Here is a 20,529-nt window from a genome sequence, read left to right as displayed (position 1 = left end):
TTCTCCCAGATATAACGTTCAGTTGTAGTCCCTGTTTCCTGGGTTCCTCTTTGTCTTCTATTTTCGTCGTTTTACCCAGAATATTAAAATTTTCCCGAAGATCTGTGCTCTCTAGCTCCGACCTTACCCATTGCTCCACTTCTTTCGTGGCTAGCTCCTGTTTGACTTTCTGCAACGCTGTCCTTGCCGCCAGGCCGTAATCCACCTTGAGTGGGCTAGCCGACTCTGCCTCCAGGTTCGAGGCTACCACCTCGTCAGACAGTGTCTTTACCTTCTTAGTCGTAAACGTGCCCGGTGTCGTCTCCTTTCTCCGAGACTCGGCCTCGTTCATCAGACGTGCTCGACTGGCCTTGACACCCGAAAGCGCCTCTTCGTGGCGGGGATGTTTCGCGTCCGCCACTGCATCCCAAAACTGAGAGCAATCCGACTTGAAGTGTCCTTCCAAATTACAGAAGAAGCACCTCGGACCATATTTCATGATGAGCCCTCTGACGTACTCTTCGTGATCCTCGTCGGTCGCGTCAACGTCGTCGAGAAAGTAGCCTATTGCCTTCATGTTCTGTTTGTATGCAGAACACGCGGAAACGTAATGGTCCATCGAACCACAATTCGCACAAGACCTCCTCTTATCCATGTCATCGCGAGGTTTGTACCAACTGGAGTTCACACCAGTGTTTGTCCCGCTGTAGTTACCATAATTGCTGTAACGGTTTTGCGCCCTCATTTTTACGAGTAAATACTCGCGTGACTTCATACGCAAATCATCGGTCGTGGGTACCTGGTCAAGTGACAGGGTGAAGTGTGTGGCCAACATCGTCTTCAACTTTTCACTCTTTACTGCGTCCATGAACTTCGAAGCAATCGCCAAGTTTTCGCTCGGATATTCTCTCATCGGGATTGCTTCTCCTCCTAAGCAATTCAAGGTCGTCCAAAAATTTGTCTATGGATTCGTCATCTCTTTGACGCCTCTTTTCGAACTTCACCATAGCCTGGTGCCTTGTACTCCAGAGCCGAAACGATTCAGCAGGATGTCGAATATCTTGCGGGCGCTGTCTCTCTCATTGGCTCTTTTCGCCATTACACAATTTATTGCAGTACCCTCCAGGTTGCTCGTTAGCGCTCTGCACTCTTGTTTCTTGGAGAGACTCTCTTCCTCAAAGTGTAACTTCATCACCTCTATCCAAGTATCAATGCAGCCGTCCGACTCGTCTTTGTATGACTTCGGCTTTTTCAGTGTCCTTCTTGACCTCTCTCCTCTCTCGGTTGACTTCGAGAGTTTGGTGATGAATATTTCGAGAGATCTGTTAAGAGGCTCAAACATCGAGGCATACATCGTCGTGTCCTGTGAGACTGTAGTCAGATTTGGCACTGAAATGACTTGTGGCACAGTTGGCAACCTTGTCTCCGGAGTAACATCTGCCTCCGGCGGGACTGGATTCGTCCAGCCAGGCCTCGACGGGGCTGCCCTTGGCCGCTCCCTATTCCTAGGTTCGTAGTTCGTTCTCGATCTTTGCTGGGCTCTGGCATAGCTGCCCGTACCATCTCCATCATTCGCATGGCGTGAGCTCTCCCTTGGGTTGGAACGCTCCTCCCAATTGCTCCCATTCAAGATCGCGTCAAGCTTCCGCATCATTAAGTCACATTTGGCATCTTACCTTTTTTCCAGGCTAGTCATCGTGTGGGCGTAGGTACTATCATGATCGTTCAACAATCGCTCGATCTCCCTCGTCATCCTAGCCTCTCTTTCCTGTGACTCCTTGTTTGCCTGTGCCAGGCTCTCCGCCAGGCATTGATCGGTGTTGCGAATCAATTGAGCCTGATCAACCCTCGCCTGCGACTTCACGTGCGTTAGTTCATCTCTCAGATTCTCTCGACCCTGGTGAGCTCTCTCGTCAACTTGATCTATTCTCTTAGTCATGTCCCGTCTCAGTTCATCCAGACCATTCATCACGCCAGCGAACATGTCACTTATATCGCCAGTGGCCCCAAATGACGGGGTTAGTCACAAAGAAGATGAGGTCAACTGCGGCTGCAGCCTGGTGCTTGATGACGCACCGCATTTTTGCTTGCTCATCGACGTCATCAATCTGTCGAACGTTGATGACGCTCCCATCGTTATCCCATCTGACATGGGCTTGGTCGGCGAGGCGGACGACGCCTTCCTGTTCATGTCGTTCCTTGGGCACGGTGTGAAGTTCACATCCGGATGGGTTATCTCCGTGTAGTCATAACTGGAAGATAAACCTTCAGTCCGTAGTGACGCCATGCGCTCATCGTACAAAGACTTCCAGCTCTTCTTGGCCTTCGAACCCAGTTGTTTCTTCACTCGGGCTTATACTCGACATCATCGCGTTGTTGCTCTGCTTGGCCAGAGACGAGTGGGTATTAGCTGGATTTTCCCGCCTCCACCTATGACTCTTGGTCTCCAATTTGGACATTCCCTTGAATAACACTTCCTCTCGCGGCTCGACCTCGGAACGCTCCGAGGTCTCCTCCGTCCTCTCAATTTCCTCCCGCTCGAGGTCCTCGCTCGGCTCAAAGTCGGATCGAATAAGCGTCCGTTCCCCTTCGTCAAAGGGGTCCACAAGCGTTTCGCTGGCGGTTCCGGCCTCGGCGCTCCGCCCTTGATCGCCATCGAGGTTTTTCTCGCTCCTTAGTTTCATTTCGCTCACTGAAAGATCAGGTTGACCTTTAGTCGATTCGTTTTCAGCAAACACGTCGGAAGCGCTGCTAAACGAGGACTGGCTACGCCTAGTTTTAAATTTTCGCGTGCTTCCCTTGCTCAGCCTGGGAATCTTAGTAGTCGATCCTAACGAGTCCCTGCGCTACATACTTTGTGACAAATAACAATATTCCTATAATTTAATGGCGATGAACACGTACCGCAAACAAGTTCAAGTTAACTTACTTAACGCTGCCTCTTCGATGTCGTAAGTATCAAAAATGTCTCATAGATTTCTCATTGACAATCTTAGTGACTCAGCTAAAATTAATCACACAGGGCCTACTCAGTATTGATATAATGCTAACTCAACCCTGTTGTATAGTATAATGGTATCATAAAATCTTCACAAGATATAATCAATACACAAAACACAATAGATAATCAGATAAGAATATCCTACAGGTGACAGCGACCTTTCGTCAGTATCAATTTACCGCCACACTCTTATCAAGTCACTGCTTTGTTAAAATCAAACAATCTTTGGTAAAAAGCAGTGATGATTCAGAAACAGATGAATAAAACTTAGTCTTAAAGAAAAAGACTTCACTAAATCGGAACGATCCGAAAGAACGAAGCCCAGGACACAGTCTTCTCAAGTGAGTGTGTATTTGTCTAATACACTCACCGAGGTCTTCTTTTATTTGTTTCCGGATTGCCCGAACTTTCCTATTGAGTAGCTCAAGGCAACCACACAACCAAAACCACAATCAAAAAAAAAAATTTTGTTCGGGTACTTCTTATACACCCGATCTAGAATCCAAAGTTGATCACGAATTTCCGGGTCAAAATGGGCTCCTATGATCCTAATAAGCACGCCTAATATCCTAATATAATCTTAAATAAATGGATATTTTCCGTTTCCCAAGCTGCCACAGAAGGTTTCCTCCATTTTCTATGGAGGTTGTTAGGTTTAAGTCACTCCGGAGGGTTACTTCGGAGGGTTGTTAAGACACTTAGCCTGCTCCTGAAGGTCATTTACGAGGGTACCTTAGTCACCCGAGAAACTTCGGAGGGTCCCCCTTAACTCACTAAGGAGGGTCAATAAGAGGCTTAAGGTGCTCCGGAGGGTTACTTTGGAGGGTTCTTGCAAAATTTTCAAATTTTTGAAAATAGCCTTCAACTAGCTAAAGAAAGCGTCAAAACAAGCTAAATTCCCTATGGGGTGTTGTTTTTAACTCCTTCGGAGGGTCTCGTGGAAAATCTCCACTAAGGAGGGTTGCTAAAGGGCTTAAGTCACTCCGGAAGGTTACTCCGGAGGGTTCCGCAAAAATCAGGAAAAAGGGTTAATTTACCGCAATAAAGACTCTGAATGCGGTGCAAGTTTCTTAAGACCAGGTTGGTTGACACGGTCAACCATCCCAGCAGGATAAAAAAAGGTTTTGATAAAATTTTCTGCCGAGGGTTGCCTATAATTTGGACCCTCCGAACCAAAAAATTCTAAAAAATTTTTCTTTTCCGAAAATATCAACCCAAAAACGGTTGCGGTCCGAAAAAATGGTCCAAAATGTCGACTTATGGTACCAAAATTATCCCGATTGGTTGGCTAGTATTTGAGAAATTGCCAAAAACGTATTTGTTCAAATGGCCTTTTTTCACCACCTATATAGGTTCTGAGAAACTTTTTCCGCACTTCATATTGAAAGTGCCTAAAAATAATTGAAATGAGCGTAGTAGCCCTGTACGGCACTGGAATTATGCAAAAAAAAACGGACCAAAATTGGTTTGGAGACAAACATTTGGCCAATAACTATCAAATTTGGACCCTCCGATTCCTTCCTTTTCCAATCCTTAAGTCGTTAGCTCTATCTACGGAGCTAATCGGAGGGTTACTCAAGAATTTTTCTGACAGCCGAGCACGTTATGCTAGCACGCTCCTAACACAATAAATTTTATTGCTCTAACTCTAAAAACTCAAAAACTCGATCCACAAAACAGATCGACAACATTCAGAAAATTATCGAAATTTTGATCGAAAAATTTTGGTTTTTTCCAACTTTTACTGAGTCTTTTCTCACGCGGTTTCTCTAGTTAGGGGGATCGAACTACGTAGCTACCCCCTATATAAAAGCTTTTTGCTGTTCGGAAAAGCTCGGATATCCAAAAATTTGGGGGTCTACAGTTTGGTCGAAAATCGATAATTTTCGACAAAATTTGGGTGTTTCTTGGGTCTAATTAGGAGATAAGTAATAAATAATAAGGATAATAACCTATTAGTAGTCGTTAATGAATAATACTATACCCTCTTTTGCACCAAAATACCCGAACTAAGACCCTTAACTCGGAAATTTGTAATCGATGGAGGGTACAATCGGACCGCGCCAATCGTGCCCCCCACCACTTAAGCTTTGATGAAATAGTACCCGAACGATACCAAAATTGTTTCAACGATACCCAACAGTCGTTATGGATGTTGTCCCTGATGTCCTTGTTGAGTGTGAAACACGTCGGTCAGCTTGCCACTCTACCCTCCGGCCACCGGCAAAATCACCATTAACGTGCTTAAATAGTCAAATTACACTCAAGGGAGGGTATCCAACCCTTAACCAAAACACATAATCTTTCTATCAGAAACGATATAAATCAATCTGAAACAACAACAAACAGGAAGGTCAGATCACATCTCGTCCGGAAATAACATATTAACTGTCACTTTACATTTTTTACTGTTTTTGGTCTTTTTTGGATTTTTTTACTGTTTTTTGTATTTTTTTGTTTTCAAATAAATTTGTTTTTGGCGTTTTCTTGGTTATACACCATTTTTGTTTGGCTTTACGCTTTCTCTTTATTTGTTTTTGGTCCTGGGACCTTGGGACAAGCGGGCTCATGACTTCCCACCTAACCCTCCGGCCCCCGGAATTTTCGGTGTTAACTAAGTTAAAAAGCTAAATAGTACTAGACGGAGGGTACGCATCTTCCCCCTAGTACAATAACAGTCATTAAGGCCTCTAACTCGGGCAGAGGCCCGGAGCGGAGGGTTCGTCACTGAAACGCTTGCTGATGGTCTCATGCCTTTAACAGGCCCACCCAGGAGCGCCATTAAAACGTCTATGTAACATTCGCCCAAATACTACACAGCGACGGAGCGTAGAAAAAGTACCTATTAACGACTGGCAGGCGTCAGTTACCTTAATCCTACTCGTTTTTCACCGTCTCGACCTTGCCAGTTGATTTTCTGGTCTGTTTAGAGCTAAGTAAAAAGTTACTATTTTTAGGCCATCAGTCAAACGACTTTTGATCAGCTTTCGTTTACATGCGAACACAACCACATAGCTGAGTTTCGGATCCTCAGACTACGTGATTGCTATTAAAAACACGGCTCGAATACCCTATTTTAATATGTTTTTTGTGACAGTTCTATATTAAATCCATTGGAGATGGATTGACCCTTTCCTCTTTCTAGCTACTCATACTCTAAAATATCAAATTATACCGGTGTTAATTCAGAGTTCTACAACATCCAAGTAGTTACAAAGTCAGCTTTATATAGTCCCTTCACATACAACAGTCTCTGTGGGACCAAGCCTCCGCTCCCGTAATCTTCTCGAGATAACGTTCTTATCTCTCCCAATTTGTGGCACGGGAGGATTCCGTGGAATATTCCTTCCCCACTGAAGCTTCCTTCTCCACTAATTTCCACTGCTAAGGTTCTTATCGCGTGTTATTGCCATGATAAGAGATTCCGTTTTTCTCGTGTTCCCGCACGACCGTTTCTCACTATATTTGTTGTTGTTTTGTTTTTCGTCCTTTTTACTCAAAATGGCCGTCTTTTTGTATTTCTCAGAAATATTGGCCCGTCATTCGAAATTTTAAAAATTCAAATTCTCGGAATATCTAGACCCTCCTTCGCAGTAATTTTTCGTTACTAAGGCTTTTTCGTTTTCTTTCGTGTCGCTGGAAGGTTGCGCTGTGTCAATCTGGCAGAATGGCACAGATGTACTGATCGTCCTTTTCTGTCAAACAGGGGTTTGAAATCATCATAGAAATTTTCTTTCCACGGCCCCGACTGTTCGCACAGCATTATGTCAAATCGGGATTTTCTCTTCGGGGCGGGTCTTTGCGTAGTGGTTATACCCACTTTATTTTGTAAATCTAAACCTAAGATACACCGTGTCCTTCGTTCAGTTATCAGAAATGTGGCATCCGGAACTTCCCAGCCAGCGGACCGTATTTTCCCTTCACAGCACCCAATATTGCTATTGGTTTTTTATTATAGTCCATGACTTGTGCTGGCATGTTCAATTTTTCGATCGGAGTAAACTGTATTTTCCCTGACGAGTCTAAAATCTGTTTCGCCACTGTCCAATTTATAAATGAAATTGGGCTTCCGGTGTCCACGGTCATATTTATTATTTGGTTATCAATTCGGATTAGGGCTTTCAGTGATTTCATCCTTCCCGATGTTGAATTTTTCCGAATGTCAGTCTTTTTCGTTTAGAGTTTGTTTACTCCATTGCTGCCACTGTTCTCTTTTACTTTCTCTTCGATGTATCGATTGATCATCTCTATCTGACTGTCTTTTTGTTCAATTGCCATAACCTCAAATTCTTCGCACGAATCAAATGTTTGAATCAAATTACGTTCTTCCTCAGAACTCTCTGTATTCTCAGTTATTTCACTGACTTGTTGTGAGCGACACATTCGAGCAAAGTAGTTTGGTTTAATACAGTTCTTACATTGTTTTCCCATTGCCGCACAATTTTTCAAATGACCATCTACAAATGGTTTGCCACACCTATTACATTGTTTCCTATCATCTGCGTTATATTTATTCGATATCGCACTTCCTTCCGGCGGTTTCCGTCTATTCCTTTCGCGATAGGGTTTTCTAGTATTCTGATTCCTGTTTCCTACCGCCAGGATCGGTTCCTGCTTGATTTTAATTTGAGAACCTGTTTGAGTTATTGTTTGTGCAGTATCCAGAGTGGACTTCATAAACGCCTGTGTCGATTGTTTACTCTGCTCGAATTTTATCGCACGTTTTAATACTTCTTCAGGAGGTAATGTTTCGAACGTGAGCGTGTCCTGCAATGCCGGACTTCGCATTTTAGTAATAAAGAGATCTCTGACTAACTCATCTTCTAAAGTGTCCAATGCCAATTTTGCTGCTTGAGCAGTTAGTGCGGCATGAAATTACTCTAACGATTCTCCCATTTCCTGCGATCTTTTAAATAACTTGTAACGCTCATATGTGATGCTTTGGCATTTTTCAAAAGTCTCTTTTGCTAATCTAGCCATCTCTTTAAATTCCAATTGAGAAATCTCAACATGTGGTATTTTTTGAACAAAACGTTTCCTTCTTTCCGTCCCAAACGCAAGAAATAGTCTTGATACTAATCGCTTTTGAACTTCGTTGTAGTAAATATTGTGAACCACTTTAGGTCCTCTTTCTCTCCTCTCTTCAGTCTCGGCTGCTACTCGATCTTTTAATAGTCTGTCCCGTACTTCTCTAGCTGCTGTTGCAGCAGCAGATTCGCCCTCTCTGGGTGTTTCTGGACGGGGTTCCGGCTCCTCCAACACTGGTTTAGGATCTTCCAGCATAACCTCTGGGTTGACATTTTTTTTTACAGTTACCGCCATCAGGAACTGATCGAACCATACTTTAAAATTCCAAGGTGGATCAGAGTTCGCTGTGGTCCAATAAACAGGGATTCCCATGTCAGTTCTATTGTCCTGAGCCAGAAATCCTGCTGGCTGCGCCATGTGATATTCCTAAACTAACTAGATTTTAAGAAAATTGTTATTATGTTCAGCAACTCATCTCAATTCTGGTAGTCAATTGGTTTATAGAAACCGTCCTTTAATACTATTTTAGACACCCATATCGGACCAACCAGCCCTAAAAATTCTATTTGACGCCAATTTAATTTTATTGTGAAAGTCCCGATTTTTGGACAAAATCCCTCAAAACAACCCGATTTTTAGACAAGACGCATTCATAAACGGCATTTTTTTTTAATCAAAAAAATGTCAGCGGTGCTAAAAGTTTTCACAAATATGGTAAGTTTTGGGTATCGGGAAAGCTTGAAAAATTCAAATTACTCAAGCTTATCCACCAAAGGTCGACAAAAGAAGTGCACTCCTTCGAAGCCAGTTGTTCCTGTATAAAAGAAAAGACTAAGCTTCCCAGATCAAATTCTTAAACAGAAATTTATAATTGAAAATTACATCAATGGGGACTCGGAGTGGAGATTTTTTTGATATTGTTCCGACGATTTGAAAAATGAGGAAGAACTTTGTATTCGGGTGTGTTTTAATTTGTTTTCCAATCAAAATTAGGTGCCACAAATAATCATAAGAATGGGTCGATTGATATATCATATTAAAGCCCTTTCAGTCGAGATTCGAAGGAATTTATTATTTAGAGAATCGAGAAAAAAAACAGTTTTTACATTTTGTGATTTTTTTGGTCTTAATTCCAGCGAATAATGCGAGCGAAAATGCTTACAATAGCTTACAAAAACTTGAAGCCTAAAACTTTAGTTTGTTTTTGATTTTTTTGTTTTTCTATTCATTTATCTACAAAAAATGTTGCACGCTTTGCGTGTTTTACAATGACTGCCAAATATACCCAAGCTCTGGTTTATACTTCGGATCTTTTTTATCCACCACGCAGAAACAACAAAAAAATTTTGAAAAAACTTTTTTTTTGTAGTTTTCGAAGATTGTGGTCGGAGCACTCTATTCTTCTAGCATAGTAGCCAGTTGTCCTTGATGTTGTTGTGTATTTACAGCAATCTTGAAGGACTGGTTCCTTACAGCCGTTATTCATTAAAGTAACGTCTAGTTATTACGACAATTTTGACAATCACAACTATTAAATGTTTCGCTCAGAAAACTTTTCTTTGAAGAATATCGACATTGTTTTGACTGTTCTATTTCTAGTCTGGAAATTTCTCTAATTTTCATTTGAAAAAACGATGTTTGATTTGCGACATGTGTTGTACACAAAGTAGTTTTGCGTTTTTCTGTTCGCATTTTCGACCACTTCATTCGTTGTTTTGACAACTTTGCAGATCTGACAACGGAATACAGCTGGTGATATCATTTAGTGTTTTCGCAAGTTTTAGGATGTCATTTATTTTACACAGAGGTGAATCGGAGCTTCGCACAATTTGCGATACAACTCAAACATGAAACAATCAAAAGAAATCGAAAAAAGAATGAACAAGTTGAAAAAAAAACAATAATTGAACTAAATTTTTGTAGTCTCCATAATTGAGTAAAGTATAGTTTTGAGAAAAGTCGATAAGTTTCTAAAAAACGGTCAATGCTTCAAAATCATTTTTCAGAATGAAAGTTTTTTTGAAAGAATTGAATGTAGCTTATTATAAAAGAAAGCTTCCAAAAACCTGTTGTTTCGATTTAACTCCTGAGATCAGATTTGGCAGGATAATTATCGAGAGAAAACAAAAAGTGTCTAAAAACAGTCATCAGATCAAAAAATTAACTTTTCCGAGAATCATGACTTATTGTGTTCACACTTTGGGGTGAGGTGGCTTATGCAGAAGAAATTAACGCAACCTGAAATTTCAGTTGAGCTCAGAAATTCAAGTTTGGGGAAATTTTTAAGAAAAGTCTGATAGTTTTTTAAAAATTGACTTTCCGGAAGGCCATAACTTTTCGTGTTAAAAAACTGAGCGTAGTCATTTATGCTAAAAATTTTCACTCAACTCGTTATTTTGATTAAACCCAGAGTCTCCGATTTGAAGGTTAGTGTTCGAGAAAATTCAAAAAATTCAAAAAATCAGAAATATGACAATTCCGAGGGCCATAACATTTTTTAATTTAAAAAATTTTTTGGCGTAGCTGCTAATGCAGGGGAACATTTCAACATCCTTTCTTTTCATTGAAACCATAATATTTGATTCGAGGCAGTAATTTTGTGAAAAAAAGGTCAAACATGCCCCAACATACTTTCTTAAAAACGGTTGACAGAAGAGTAAAGTAAAAAGAGACTAGGTGGGTATGCAGACACACAGAGGAGCAGGGGAGTGGAACAAATTTCACTCGCCAACTCCTCTGAGTAACAAAGCGAAAAAAATCCAAACTGGAATTCTAAGCGTATATGCTAATCCAGACTGTAAGAAAAAAGCAACGGAAAAAATCGCAAACACAGCCGACAATCTTAGATCAGACAACAGATGAGCCGAAGAAAAATTGATTACATGAAAATTTTGAAAAATTTCGGGTCCCCTTGAAACTACAATGGACATGATACCAAGATACTTGCTTACGTCACAAGCAAAATCCGTGGTGTGACAACTAAATCGATAAAACTTGACCAGATAAACGAAATTCCGACAAATCAATTTTTACCGGAAAAATTATTCAACTGCATACATACTGAAAAAAGCCAAGTCCAAAAGAACCTCGAAAAAGCAAAAATAAAGCAGAATGATAACTTAAGAGGAAAGTTGTTTACGGAAAAATGTCCAATTCTCGATTACAAGACACCTGCTTTCGAAAGTGTAAAGAAAAAATGAGAGGGGCAAATCATGAAGGATTGGAGCTGAGTATTCTGTTTCTTTTTGTTTTTTGTTACTCATTAAACAACGATTTTCCTTTATCTTTCCAGCCTTTGTATTTCCGCTCGGCTTGAAAATACACAAGTAAAACCTTACGACAGAACTGGAAGTATCTAAGACTTATACAGACACAGCTTTACCACTTTTAGACTTTTACTGAGACATTCCGTTTCAGGAGACAAAAAACTTTTCTCAATAAGAAAGCTCTGAATCAAATTTTCACATTTATATATTCTCAGGTTTTCCACCACTTTAAAGTTTGCCTGAGTTTCCCCACTAATAAGAAAGTTGCAATTTGCCCTCATAATTTTAGGTAACCAGGATTATAAATTGCTGAGTCATTTCTTTTTTAAACCCACATTTCTATTGCATGATGATCATCCTGTACTTGCCAAAAACCTTTTAAAACGGGTAAAACCTTCAAATTGTCGGCAAATAAATAGGGTTTTGCAAATTTGAGGACTCCAACTAGATTGTTCATACAGATGCAAAACAAAAGCGGACCTAATAACGAGCCTTGCGGATCTCCACTTGTGATTTCCAAACTTTTCGAGCTCGTATTTTAAACTCTGATAAAAAATATTTGGGTTTGGCTAGACAATCAGTTATAGTCATCAAGACGAGCATTTCACTCGAATGTTTAAAAGTCTTCATTTTAAATCAAAATGGGAAAAGTTATCGAACGCTTTCAAAAATGATTTAAAAATCGGTGATTTCTGAAATCGGCTTGTTATCTATCGTAAATTCTTTTCAAGAACCAAAGCATCTGGATTTGAACAATTTTTGGTTCGAAATTTTGACAAAACAAGGCTTTTAGTTAAAAATTTGCTGAAGTGATTGTACAGTGCTATTTTTATGCTTTTCTACAAAACTTTACAACTTTTTCTTCAAAGCAAAACCAACCTTTAGTTTTCTACCATCGGTCTATCTAATTTTTCAACAAAGTGGAGACATTGCCACTACTTTTCAAAAATCAGGTGTTTTGTGTGCCAATGTTCTTCAAAATTGAGCGTAAAAGATGACATTTTTTCTGGACGTCTTCTGAAAAAAAAATTCTGTCAGTATTCAATTTGAGCCTCTTGCTTTGAAGATTTTAATGAGCTCAAAATGCCTTGAATAGTCTTCATGGTATCAAAACTTGTTTAAATCTTATCTTTATCTCAACGTTTTCTATGGTAAGCAAAATTTTAGCAGGAACAAATTTTGATTTTTACAAAAATTTTGTTAGAAAGGTCTGTTTGAGAGAAAAAAAAGTTAGTCTTTGTACAAGTATGTTAGTTGAACCAGTGAAACTTAGATGGTTGCAAAAAACTTTGTATTAGGATTCACTTATTCGAAAAACATTGAAGAAAAAACATACCTTTGCAGAAATTTTGCAAATTTCAAATGATCGTGCGAGTATTTTCTAAATTAAATTTGGTTTACTAACAAAAAATAATGACATCATTAAGATCAGAAAGCAAAAAATTAAATTTGTCGAAAAAATTGGATCTTTCAAAATGAGTAAATCAAGTTTTGAAAAATTTATGACAAGACGATAGAAAGTGGAGTTCGCATCGGAAGAAAGCTTAGCCAGATGTACCAAAAGCGAAAATAGATACTGAGCAAAACACGCAGAAGTCCCACTCTCCCTCAAAACACAGACGCACACTAAAAGTTTTTGTGGTCATCCAACGATGTTATATGACGCCACTAACCCGATATAAAACAGGCCAGAATCTATTCAGCCAAAAAAAGAAAAGGAAAAACCAAAAAGCGAATAGAGATAGTAAATTTACAACCAGCCTTAAAAAAAATTATTTCCTGTAGGATGGTTAGTAAGAATGCATGCTAACATGCTCAGTACATGTCTCTTTCAGTATTTCCAACAGATGTGACCGAGAAATAAGTCCTGTGAGCAAAATTTTTTACGGGAAAAGAGTCACTACCTGGCTGCAACACTCTTGCTATCCCATATTTTGTAATCATATAGTAAACGTAATGAAAATAACTAATCATAAAAAAAGTAGGTTGACAAAAATCTGAATGAAAAACCATAATGTTAATAATACTAATAGCAGCTCCACTCAAAATCTGATAATTATAATGTGCATTTAATTTAATTTTTAGTTAAGAAACAAATACTATGAGTTTCTTTTTGCACGAAGAAGAAAATAAAGCGACATCAATTACAAATTGCATTTTGTCATATATTTTATAGCACGGTATTTAACAGTTTTGCCATTTATTTTACAGAATTAAGCGTTCTATACTTTTAGTAGTTGTTTCTACTGAAGACTTTTCTCAGCCTATAATACAAACCAAAAAACCTGGCCTTTTTCAATCATTTTTGCGATATGATCTCTGAAGGAAAATTCAAAATCAATAGGAACTTTCAAGTAGTGGGCCTAATGTGGATGCCTGAGAAAAGCTAAATTTAACCTCTCTGTTTTCAGATCGTTTGGTGTTAGTGGCAACGTAGATTTTCGAAATAGGGTTTCGAGTAGGTTAAAAAACGAGCCAAAATTCACATGAGTCACGTTTTTTTCTTCATTTTTTTAAAGCATGTGAACAACTGTATCAAAGGCTTTTTTAAAATAATTGAATGCGCACTGTGCCATTGTGACTTAGAATCCCAGATTTGACGCGCTTCTTCAATTATGGTTATTAAACTTAAATAGTACTTTTTTTGATATAGATCCAAACTGATTATGAATCCAAAAATGAACTTTAATAAGAATTCAAAGTTGATTTCTTGTGAGATATTTATTCATTGGATTATAAATGACTCGCTCAGAAATTTCACTCAAAGTTGGTAGTAGAGAGAATGGCCTGTATTTTAATGGGTCCAGTTCTTTGCGTTCTTCGTGGAGAGGTTCAACTTTAGCAACTTTATAACTGACTGGAAGAATATGTAGATGTCCGACTATTTTTTTTCAACTTAACGCAGTTTTGATTTCAGCGATTCAGTGATTTTCGATTTTTCAATTTCCGTTACGTCGATAAATACATTGAATTAGTTTGCTTTCTGAATTTTAAGTACCTCGCAAAAAGTCCGAAATCTCAGAAATCCAAAAAGTCTGACTCTGTAGGTCGGAAAGCTAAATTTTCTGTTTAGCTTTCCAAAAAAATAACGACTATAATATCTTGCGATTCTGCTAACTTCAGTCCGTTGAACAGTTGGTCGTTTTGATTGGTTCCGTCAAAACCCCCACTAATGAAAGCGACCAAAACAGGGTATCCAGCACCATATTTGAAGAGATCATTAGGTGCCCAGATGTTTACTTACAAACAGTCTTCGTGGGAAGAGTTCTTTGATTCGGGGTCGGCGGTTTGCACGCAAGGCGGGCGCATTGACGTCGCGTTAAAGTAAGCTCCTAGGTTTCCATATGGGATCGAGATCCGTAAAATATACTAGCGTGTAGCGCCCCTCTGGTGCTTCAAATTTTTCGCATCTCATGAAAAACTGCATATATTGGAAACCAGATCTGCAGGCTTTTAGTGCACTCTGACACCACCCAATAACATGGTTGGTAACTTCATATTTAATAATTTTTTTAATTCCTATTTTCCGTCAAATTTCGAAGATGTCATATCTCGAAAAATACAAATATTTGGGTAGTCATTTTTGGAGGCCAGATTTAAAACTCCTGGGAGTACCCTGACAGCACCCAACGACAAGGTTGGGAAATTCAAAATTTGAAAAAAGAATTTGTTTGGGTTTTCCGAAATTTTTTTTACAAAAATCACAAGAAACGTCATATCTCAAAAACTACAAGAATTTGAGCAGTCATAACTAGAGGCAAGATTCGCATCCACCTGAGAGTACTCTGATAGTCCCCGACTACAGGGTTGAGAATTTCAAATTGAAGAAAAAAATTTGATTAAGCTTTCTGAAAAATTTTTGAAAAATCACAAGAAACCTCATATCTCGAAAACAACAAGGATTTGAGCAGTCATATTTGGAAGCAAGATTTGCAACCCCTGAGAGTACCCTGACAGCACCCACTACCCTTACCACTACGAGGTAAGGAATTTCAAGATAATTCAAATTTTTTGAAAATCTCGAAAACTACAAGGATTGTAGAAAACTACAAGAGCAGTCATAATTGGAGGCAGGTGATATAAAAAAGTGATAAAGATGAAAAAGAAAAATAGAAAAAGAAAGATAAATAAGGAAGTGAAAAAAAGTCAAAAGAAGGATCGAAAAAAAACAGGAAAAAGAAGAATAAAAAAAGGAAGTGAAAAAGATCACAAGAAGAATAGAAAAACAGACAAAAAAAGATAGGAAAAGACAGAAAAGCTTGCAAATGAAGGCTTGAAAAAAAGACAAACAAAATTAAAAAATCCAGATAAAGAGATTGGAGACAACTGTTTGACAGTAGTAATATTTTGAACTCAATCGTCGAAACCAAATTGAAAATTTAAAAAAATTAGCAGACGGGTAGACAGACATAATCAAATTAATTTAAAAAGCAAGTATACAGACAGACAAAATTAATTTGGCCTCGAAAAAAAGTTACTGAAAAATAATGACCTCGCGGAAAACTAATTAAAAAACTTTCTTAATCATTGCAATATATGACATAGCCTAAACATGAAAAAATTCTTTCGCTAAACATGCAAAATTATAATGCTTAAGCATTGGAGATAGCTGTCACTGGCATTTAAATATAGTACTAGCATTTTTTCATAACCAAAAAAATGGTTTTTTTTGAAATACAATTTCTCAAAATTTTTTGAATGTGCTCGTAACTAAACAACACAAGGGATAGAAACTATAGTTAACTCAACAATAGAGCAGTCACCAAAGTTTTGATCATCTTGCATTTACTATGCTTTGGAAACGAAGTGAATTGTATCAGAGTTTTCTTATGCAAATTATACACTGAGGGCATCAAACTTTTAAATTTTGGCAAAAAATTTCAGAGATGAATATTTTCAAAATTTGACTTTTTAAATTATAAGACATTGATCCATCCAGCATACATAAACAAGTCATACAAAAGAAATAGGACTTTTAGCGCTTTTGAAAAAAAATGTCCAAAAAAACGGAAAAATTCCCATTTTTGTGTAGCCATGACTAGAATAGGCACACAAAACTAAGTTTTGCATGCATTTTTTTTTGGAAAATGTTTTTTAAGTATTATTTCAATTTGCGGTTGAAAAAAAAATTTGTGGGGTAATTTCAAAATTACAAAAAAAATTGTTGTCGCCGTCGAAAAAATGCAAGTCATACAATTTCCATATATGGAAACTATATAATTTGTTTTTTTTTATGATAAAAATTTTTTCTTTTTTTTTATTACGGTACACTGACTTTTATGCCAAATCAAAAAAAAGTCCTTAGAAAATTCGATAACATTATTTTAGCAAAATGTATGAAGTTTGTATGAATAGTATCTTTTCATAGACTAATTTATGGAATTGTATGATTAGCATTTTTGGTTTATAGAGGTCAACCCGGGTTTTTTTTGGCGCGCGCCCTCCCCCAAAATTTGTATATACTGACTCCAAAGGCGGCTTTAGAAAAAATTTCGGGTACGTCGGCCAAAAATGGATATCTCACTCTAGTTCAAAGGGGGACGGATCCCTGGGGGGATAAGCGTTTGTCCCCCTCCCCCTTAATTCACCCCTGATCTTTTGTGCTTATACTTTAAGAAAAAACTTCTAGGTTTCTAATCATAAAACCTTCATGTATTAACAAATGCATATGACACAAATTTCATAAATGGTTAAACGCTTATCATAGAACCTCAAGTTTTTGTACGTATCAAATTATGAGAAATTGACAGATAGCAGGTTTATCATTTTTCTTGTATGATTAGAAGTTACAATCAAACAGGGTGATATTATTCAGTAAAGCAAATTGAGTAAATTACTGTTTAGCCCATCTTGTACAGTAAACGCTGGAAATTTGGATTCAACGTAATAAAATATATTTGAATGATTGCAAGTTGACATAAACTGTATCATTTTGCTATAGTTTGATTCAGTTACACTAATCAAGACAATCTAATTTATACTTTTTTGTCATACTTACAATTATACAAACATTTATAAAATAACATCAAGGTTTTCAGTAATTTTTAGCAAACTATAATTATCTGTAACTCTACTACAAAACATAAATAATCTAATTCGAGTTACACAAGGAATATAAACTAGAAGAAATCAGGGTCCATGAAAGGGTCTGGGTCTCTATCCAGCGATTTATCTCCGATCCACTTCTGGACCTCCAAAGCCACTTCTCAGAATACTCTCCAGTTGAAGCAGAGTGGTTACAAATGACAAGCCTGGAGCAGCTAGATGTCCCACAATCGGCAATGCCACTGTAATCATTACTTCAGCTGATTCTGATAGTTGTAAGCATTTTCGGAAATGTGAAAAGACTTGTGTGTAAGAGTTCTCTTCGCTGATGAACCAGTCATTTTGTTCCCTAACAAAGTAAATTGGTCCATTTTCGGAAGACAGCTGTGCAGCTACCATCTTTTCAATACTCTCTCGTTCCTTGCCAGCCTTCTTTTCTGTTTCAGCAACGGATATCTTGGTGAGATTGAATTTTTGCAAGTAGAGCTTTATTTCATCGTAAATTAACTTCGGATCAATGATCACTCCAAATCCTGGAATAGGGTGCGCTCCACCAGCAGCTGAAGCCGTTGCAACAAGTTTTATTCTTTTCCTCAACTGACTGTACATTTCCTGTACCATCTGCGGCCCCCGGATTTTGATTGAAAACTGAAATGCAGAAGCTTTTGTCTGAGAAGCAAAGCCACGCCTGCAAATTGTTTCCACGAACAGAGCCATATCGAAAGACTGCATTGCTTCGGAGGGCTCTTCAACGTTCACAAGGAATATCTTGTGCAGCTCCTGATCAAAGCCACTGTCCGTAAGCTGCGTCATCAGGAGCTTCCGAATTTCAGTGACGGCATCGTCCTCGCTAACTTTCTGCTTCTTCACTAACTTTGCCACTTTTTCGTCTACGTGCGTTCGCACAAGGTAGAACAACTTTCCTCTTGTAACCAATTCTTTGGCAAAAAAGAGCTCCCCGTCTCCGAGCATCTCTTTGGTCACAATGATATACACGTCGTAGTTGTTTTCCAGCAGTTTAATGTCGTCAAAGTTTGTTTCTCGCTTGAACTTGATCCCATCAATGCCGGGGAGATCCCAGAAAACACAGTTGGGGAAATCTTTATTTACGATTTTTTGAATTTCCATAGTGGTCGGTGCAAGGTCCCCGACAGCAGCGACATTTTCTCCGCAGAGGGCGTTTATGAACGAAGATTTGCCTTGTCTTGATTGGCCGATGATGGCGATATTAATGATCTCGTCTTTCCATCTATTCAGTTCGGCATTTTGATCCTCGTTTATGAGAGAGGCATCCCCATTGAGAGCAGTTGTCTTATCATTGAAATGAAGAACGCCTTGATTCACAAATGCAGTATCTATGTTGAGGTCGTTAAGTAAAAGTTCAGTGTCCATATTCTGCTGTAGAGACAATGTTTAAGCCGATGTTTTCAACGTAGCTAAGTTATGTTATAGCGTATGAGCAAGTTTTGTCATAAAACCAAATTGTTTAAGACAATGTTTTTAGCGTTTTCAAATTATGAAGAACTAGTTTTGCAGGAAGAAAAGGAGACTTTGGAACAAGAATGTTTAAGGAATAAAACTAACCTTCAAACTTTTGAGAAACAAATAATTTTGATGTATTTAATTTTATAGTTAAATCCCTTGGTTGTGTAAACTCTATTTTGATTTATAAATGTAACTGATGTATTTATATTCATTCAAGCCTGACTCAAAGTATCAGTTGTTCAAAAACATCTGCTACCTGTAATACCAACAAACTATTGAACCAACTTTATGAGATTGAAAGAAAAAGCTTCGATCGATCAACATTTACCCCACTATTCAAGTGAAAGTAATAAAAATGAAAGTTTTAGTTTTTTCCTCTCCAAATAGGAGGATGGATATGTTCTGATTTCAAATAGAAACAGAAACATGAATTATTTTATTGCGTTCACAAAATGTGACGCCGCCGCCACCACAAAAGAAATATGTTCTTATTCCCTTGCAAAAGGAAGGGAAATGCTATTGGAATAATTCGTATAACGTTTTAAGCATTGAGAATTGAAACGACTATTCTCATTCAATGCGAATATTAACTATTCGTCTCGTAAAATACGAGCATACGAAGCACTCTTCTCGTAAAATACGAATGTACGAATAGAGAATACGAAGTTAAGAAGTAACTTCTCATTTGATACGAAAAGTGGCGTGATTTCCCCATCTGAGAATAAATAGAAGCTCAAAACTACGGGAATTCATTCCCAACAATATATCTTCTAACACCAACACCACTCTCTTCAACCACCCCCAACCAATCTCTAAAATAATATCTACTCTCAGTAAAAATATCTCTAATCTCACCGTTAAAATAGATATTGAGTCAAAAGGCAACTTGCTGTAAATTCATACTAACTTCTTTTCTAATAAAAGATTTCTCAGCGAATTTTAGATTTACTTTCTAAGATAGAAAGTAGAAAGGACCCTTTACTCCTAGCAAGCGTTTTGTCCGACGTATATAGTTTTTGCTAGCGTAATAATAGATACGGTAAACGTAGTGCAGATGAAAATGAATTGAATATAACAAGTACTAGCGTGTAACGCACCTACGGTGCTTCGAATTTTTGGCAACTCATGAAAAACTGCATACATTGCAATCCACATCTGCAGGCTTTTAGTGTACTCTGACAGCACCCAATTACATGGCTGGTAATTTGATATTTGATTTAGATAAGTTTTTTTAATTCCTGTTTTCCGTCATCTCGAAAGAGTCAAATCTCGAAAAGTACAAATATTTGAGTATTTTATTTGGAGACAAAGTTTACAACACTTGGAGGTACCCTGCCAGCACAGTGTTCGGATATTTGAATTTTGAAAATTTTTCGAAACCTAAATTAATTGAAAGTTTTGGAAAAATCATAGAAAAAATCTCATATCTCGAAAACTACAAGGATTTAAGCCGATGTTTTCAACGTAGCTAAGTTATGTTATAGCGTATGAGCAAGTTTTGTCATAAAACCAAATTGTTTAAGACAATGTTTTTAGCGTTTTCAAATTATGAAGAACTAGTTTTGCAGGAAGAAAAGGAGACTTTGGAACAAGAATGTTTAAGGAATAAAACTAACCTTCAAACTTTTGAGAAACAAATAATTTTGATGTATTTAATTTTATAGTTAAATCCCTTGGTTGTGTAAACTCTATTTTGATTTATAAATGGAACTGATGTATTTATAT

General features: G+C 38.0%; 1 protein-coding gene across 1 annotated transcript; it reads right to left on the bottom strand.

The window, feature by feature from the left end:
• Positions 1–17,442: 17,442 nt before the first annotated feature.
• Positions 17,443–18,711, bottom strand: LOC134848572 (interferon-inducible GTPase 5-like). The gene has a single exon (XM_063866088.1). It carries the CDS (start codon positions 18,709–18,711, stop codon positions 17,443–17,445), a length of 1,269 nt encoding a protein of 422 aa, XP_063722158.1.
• Positions 18,712–20,529: the final 1,818 nt, after the last annotated feature.

The sequence above is a fragment of the Symsagittifera roscoffensis genome, chromosome 6, assembly GCF_963678635.1.
Source record: "Symsagittifera roscoffensis chromosome 6, txSymRosc1.1, whole genome shotgun sequence".
In the NCBI taxonomy this organism is placed as follows: domain Eukaryota; kingdom Metazoa; phylum Xenacoelomorpha; order Acoela; family Convolutidae; genus Symsagittifera; species Symsagittifera roscoffensis.
The sequence above is the reverse complement of the archived record's forward strand: the minus strand, read 5'-3'. Positions and strand labels throughout refer to the sequence as shown.

Excerpts from the sequence above, each read along its gene's own strand:
- LOC134848572 (XM_063866088.1), bottom strand. The coding sequence starts at position 18,711 with ATGGACACTGAACTTTTACTTAACGACCTCAACATAGATACTGCATTT.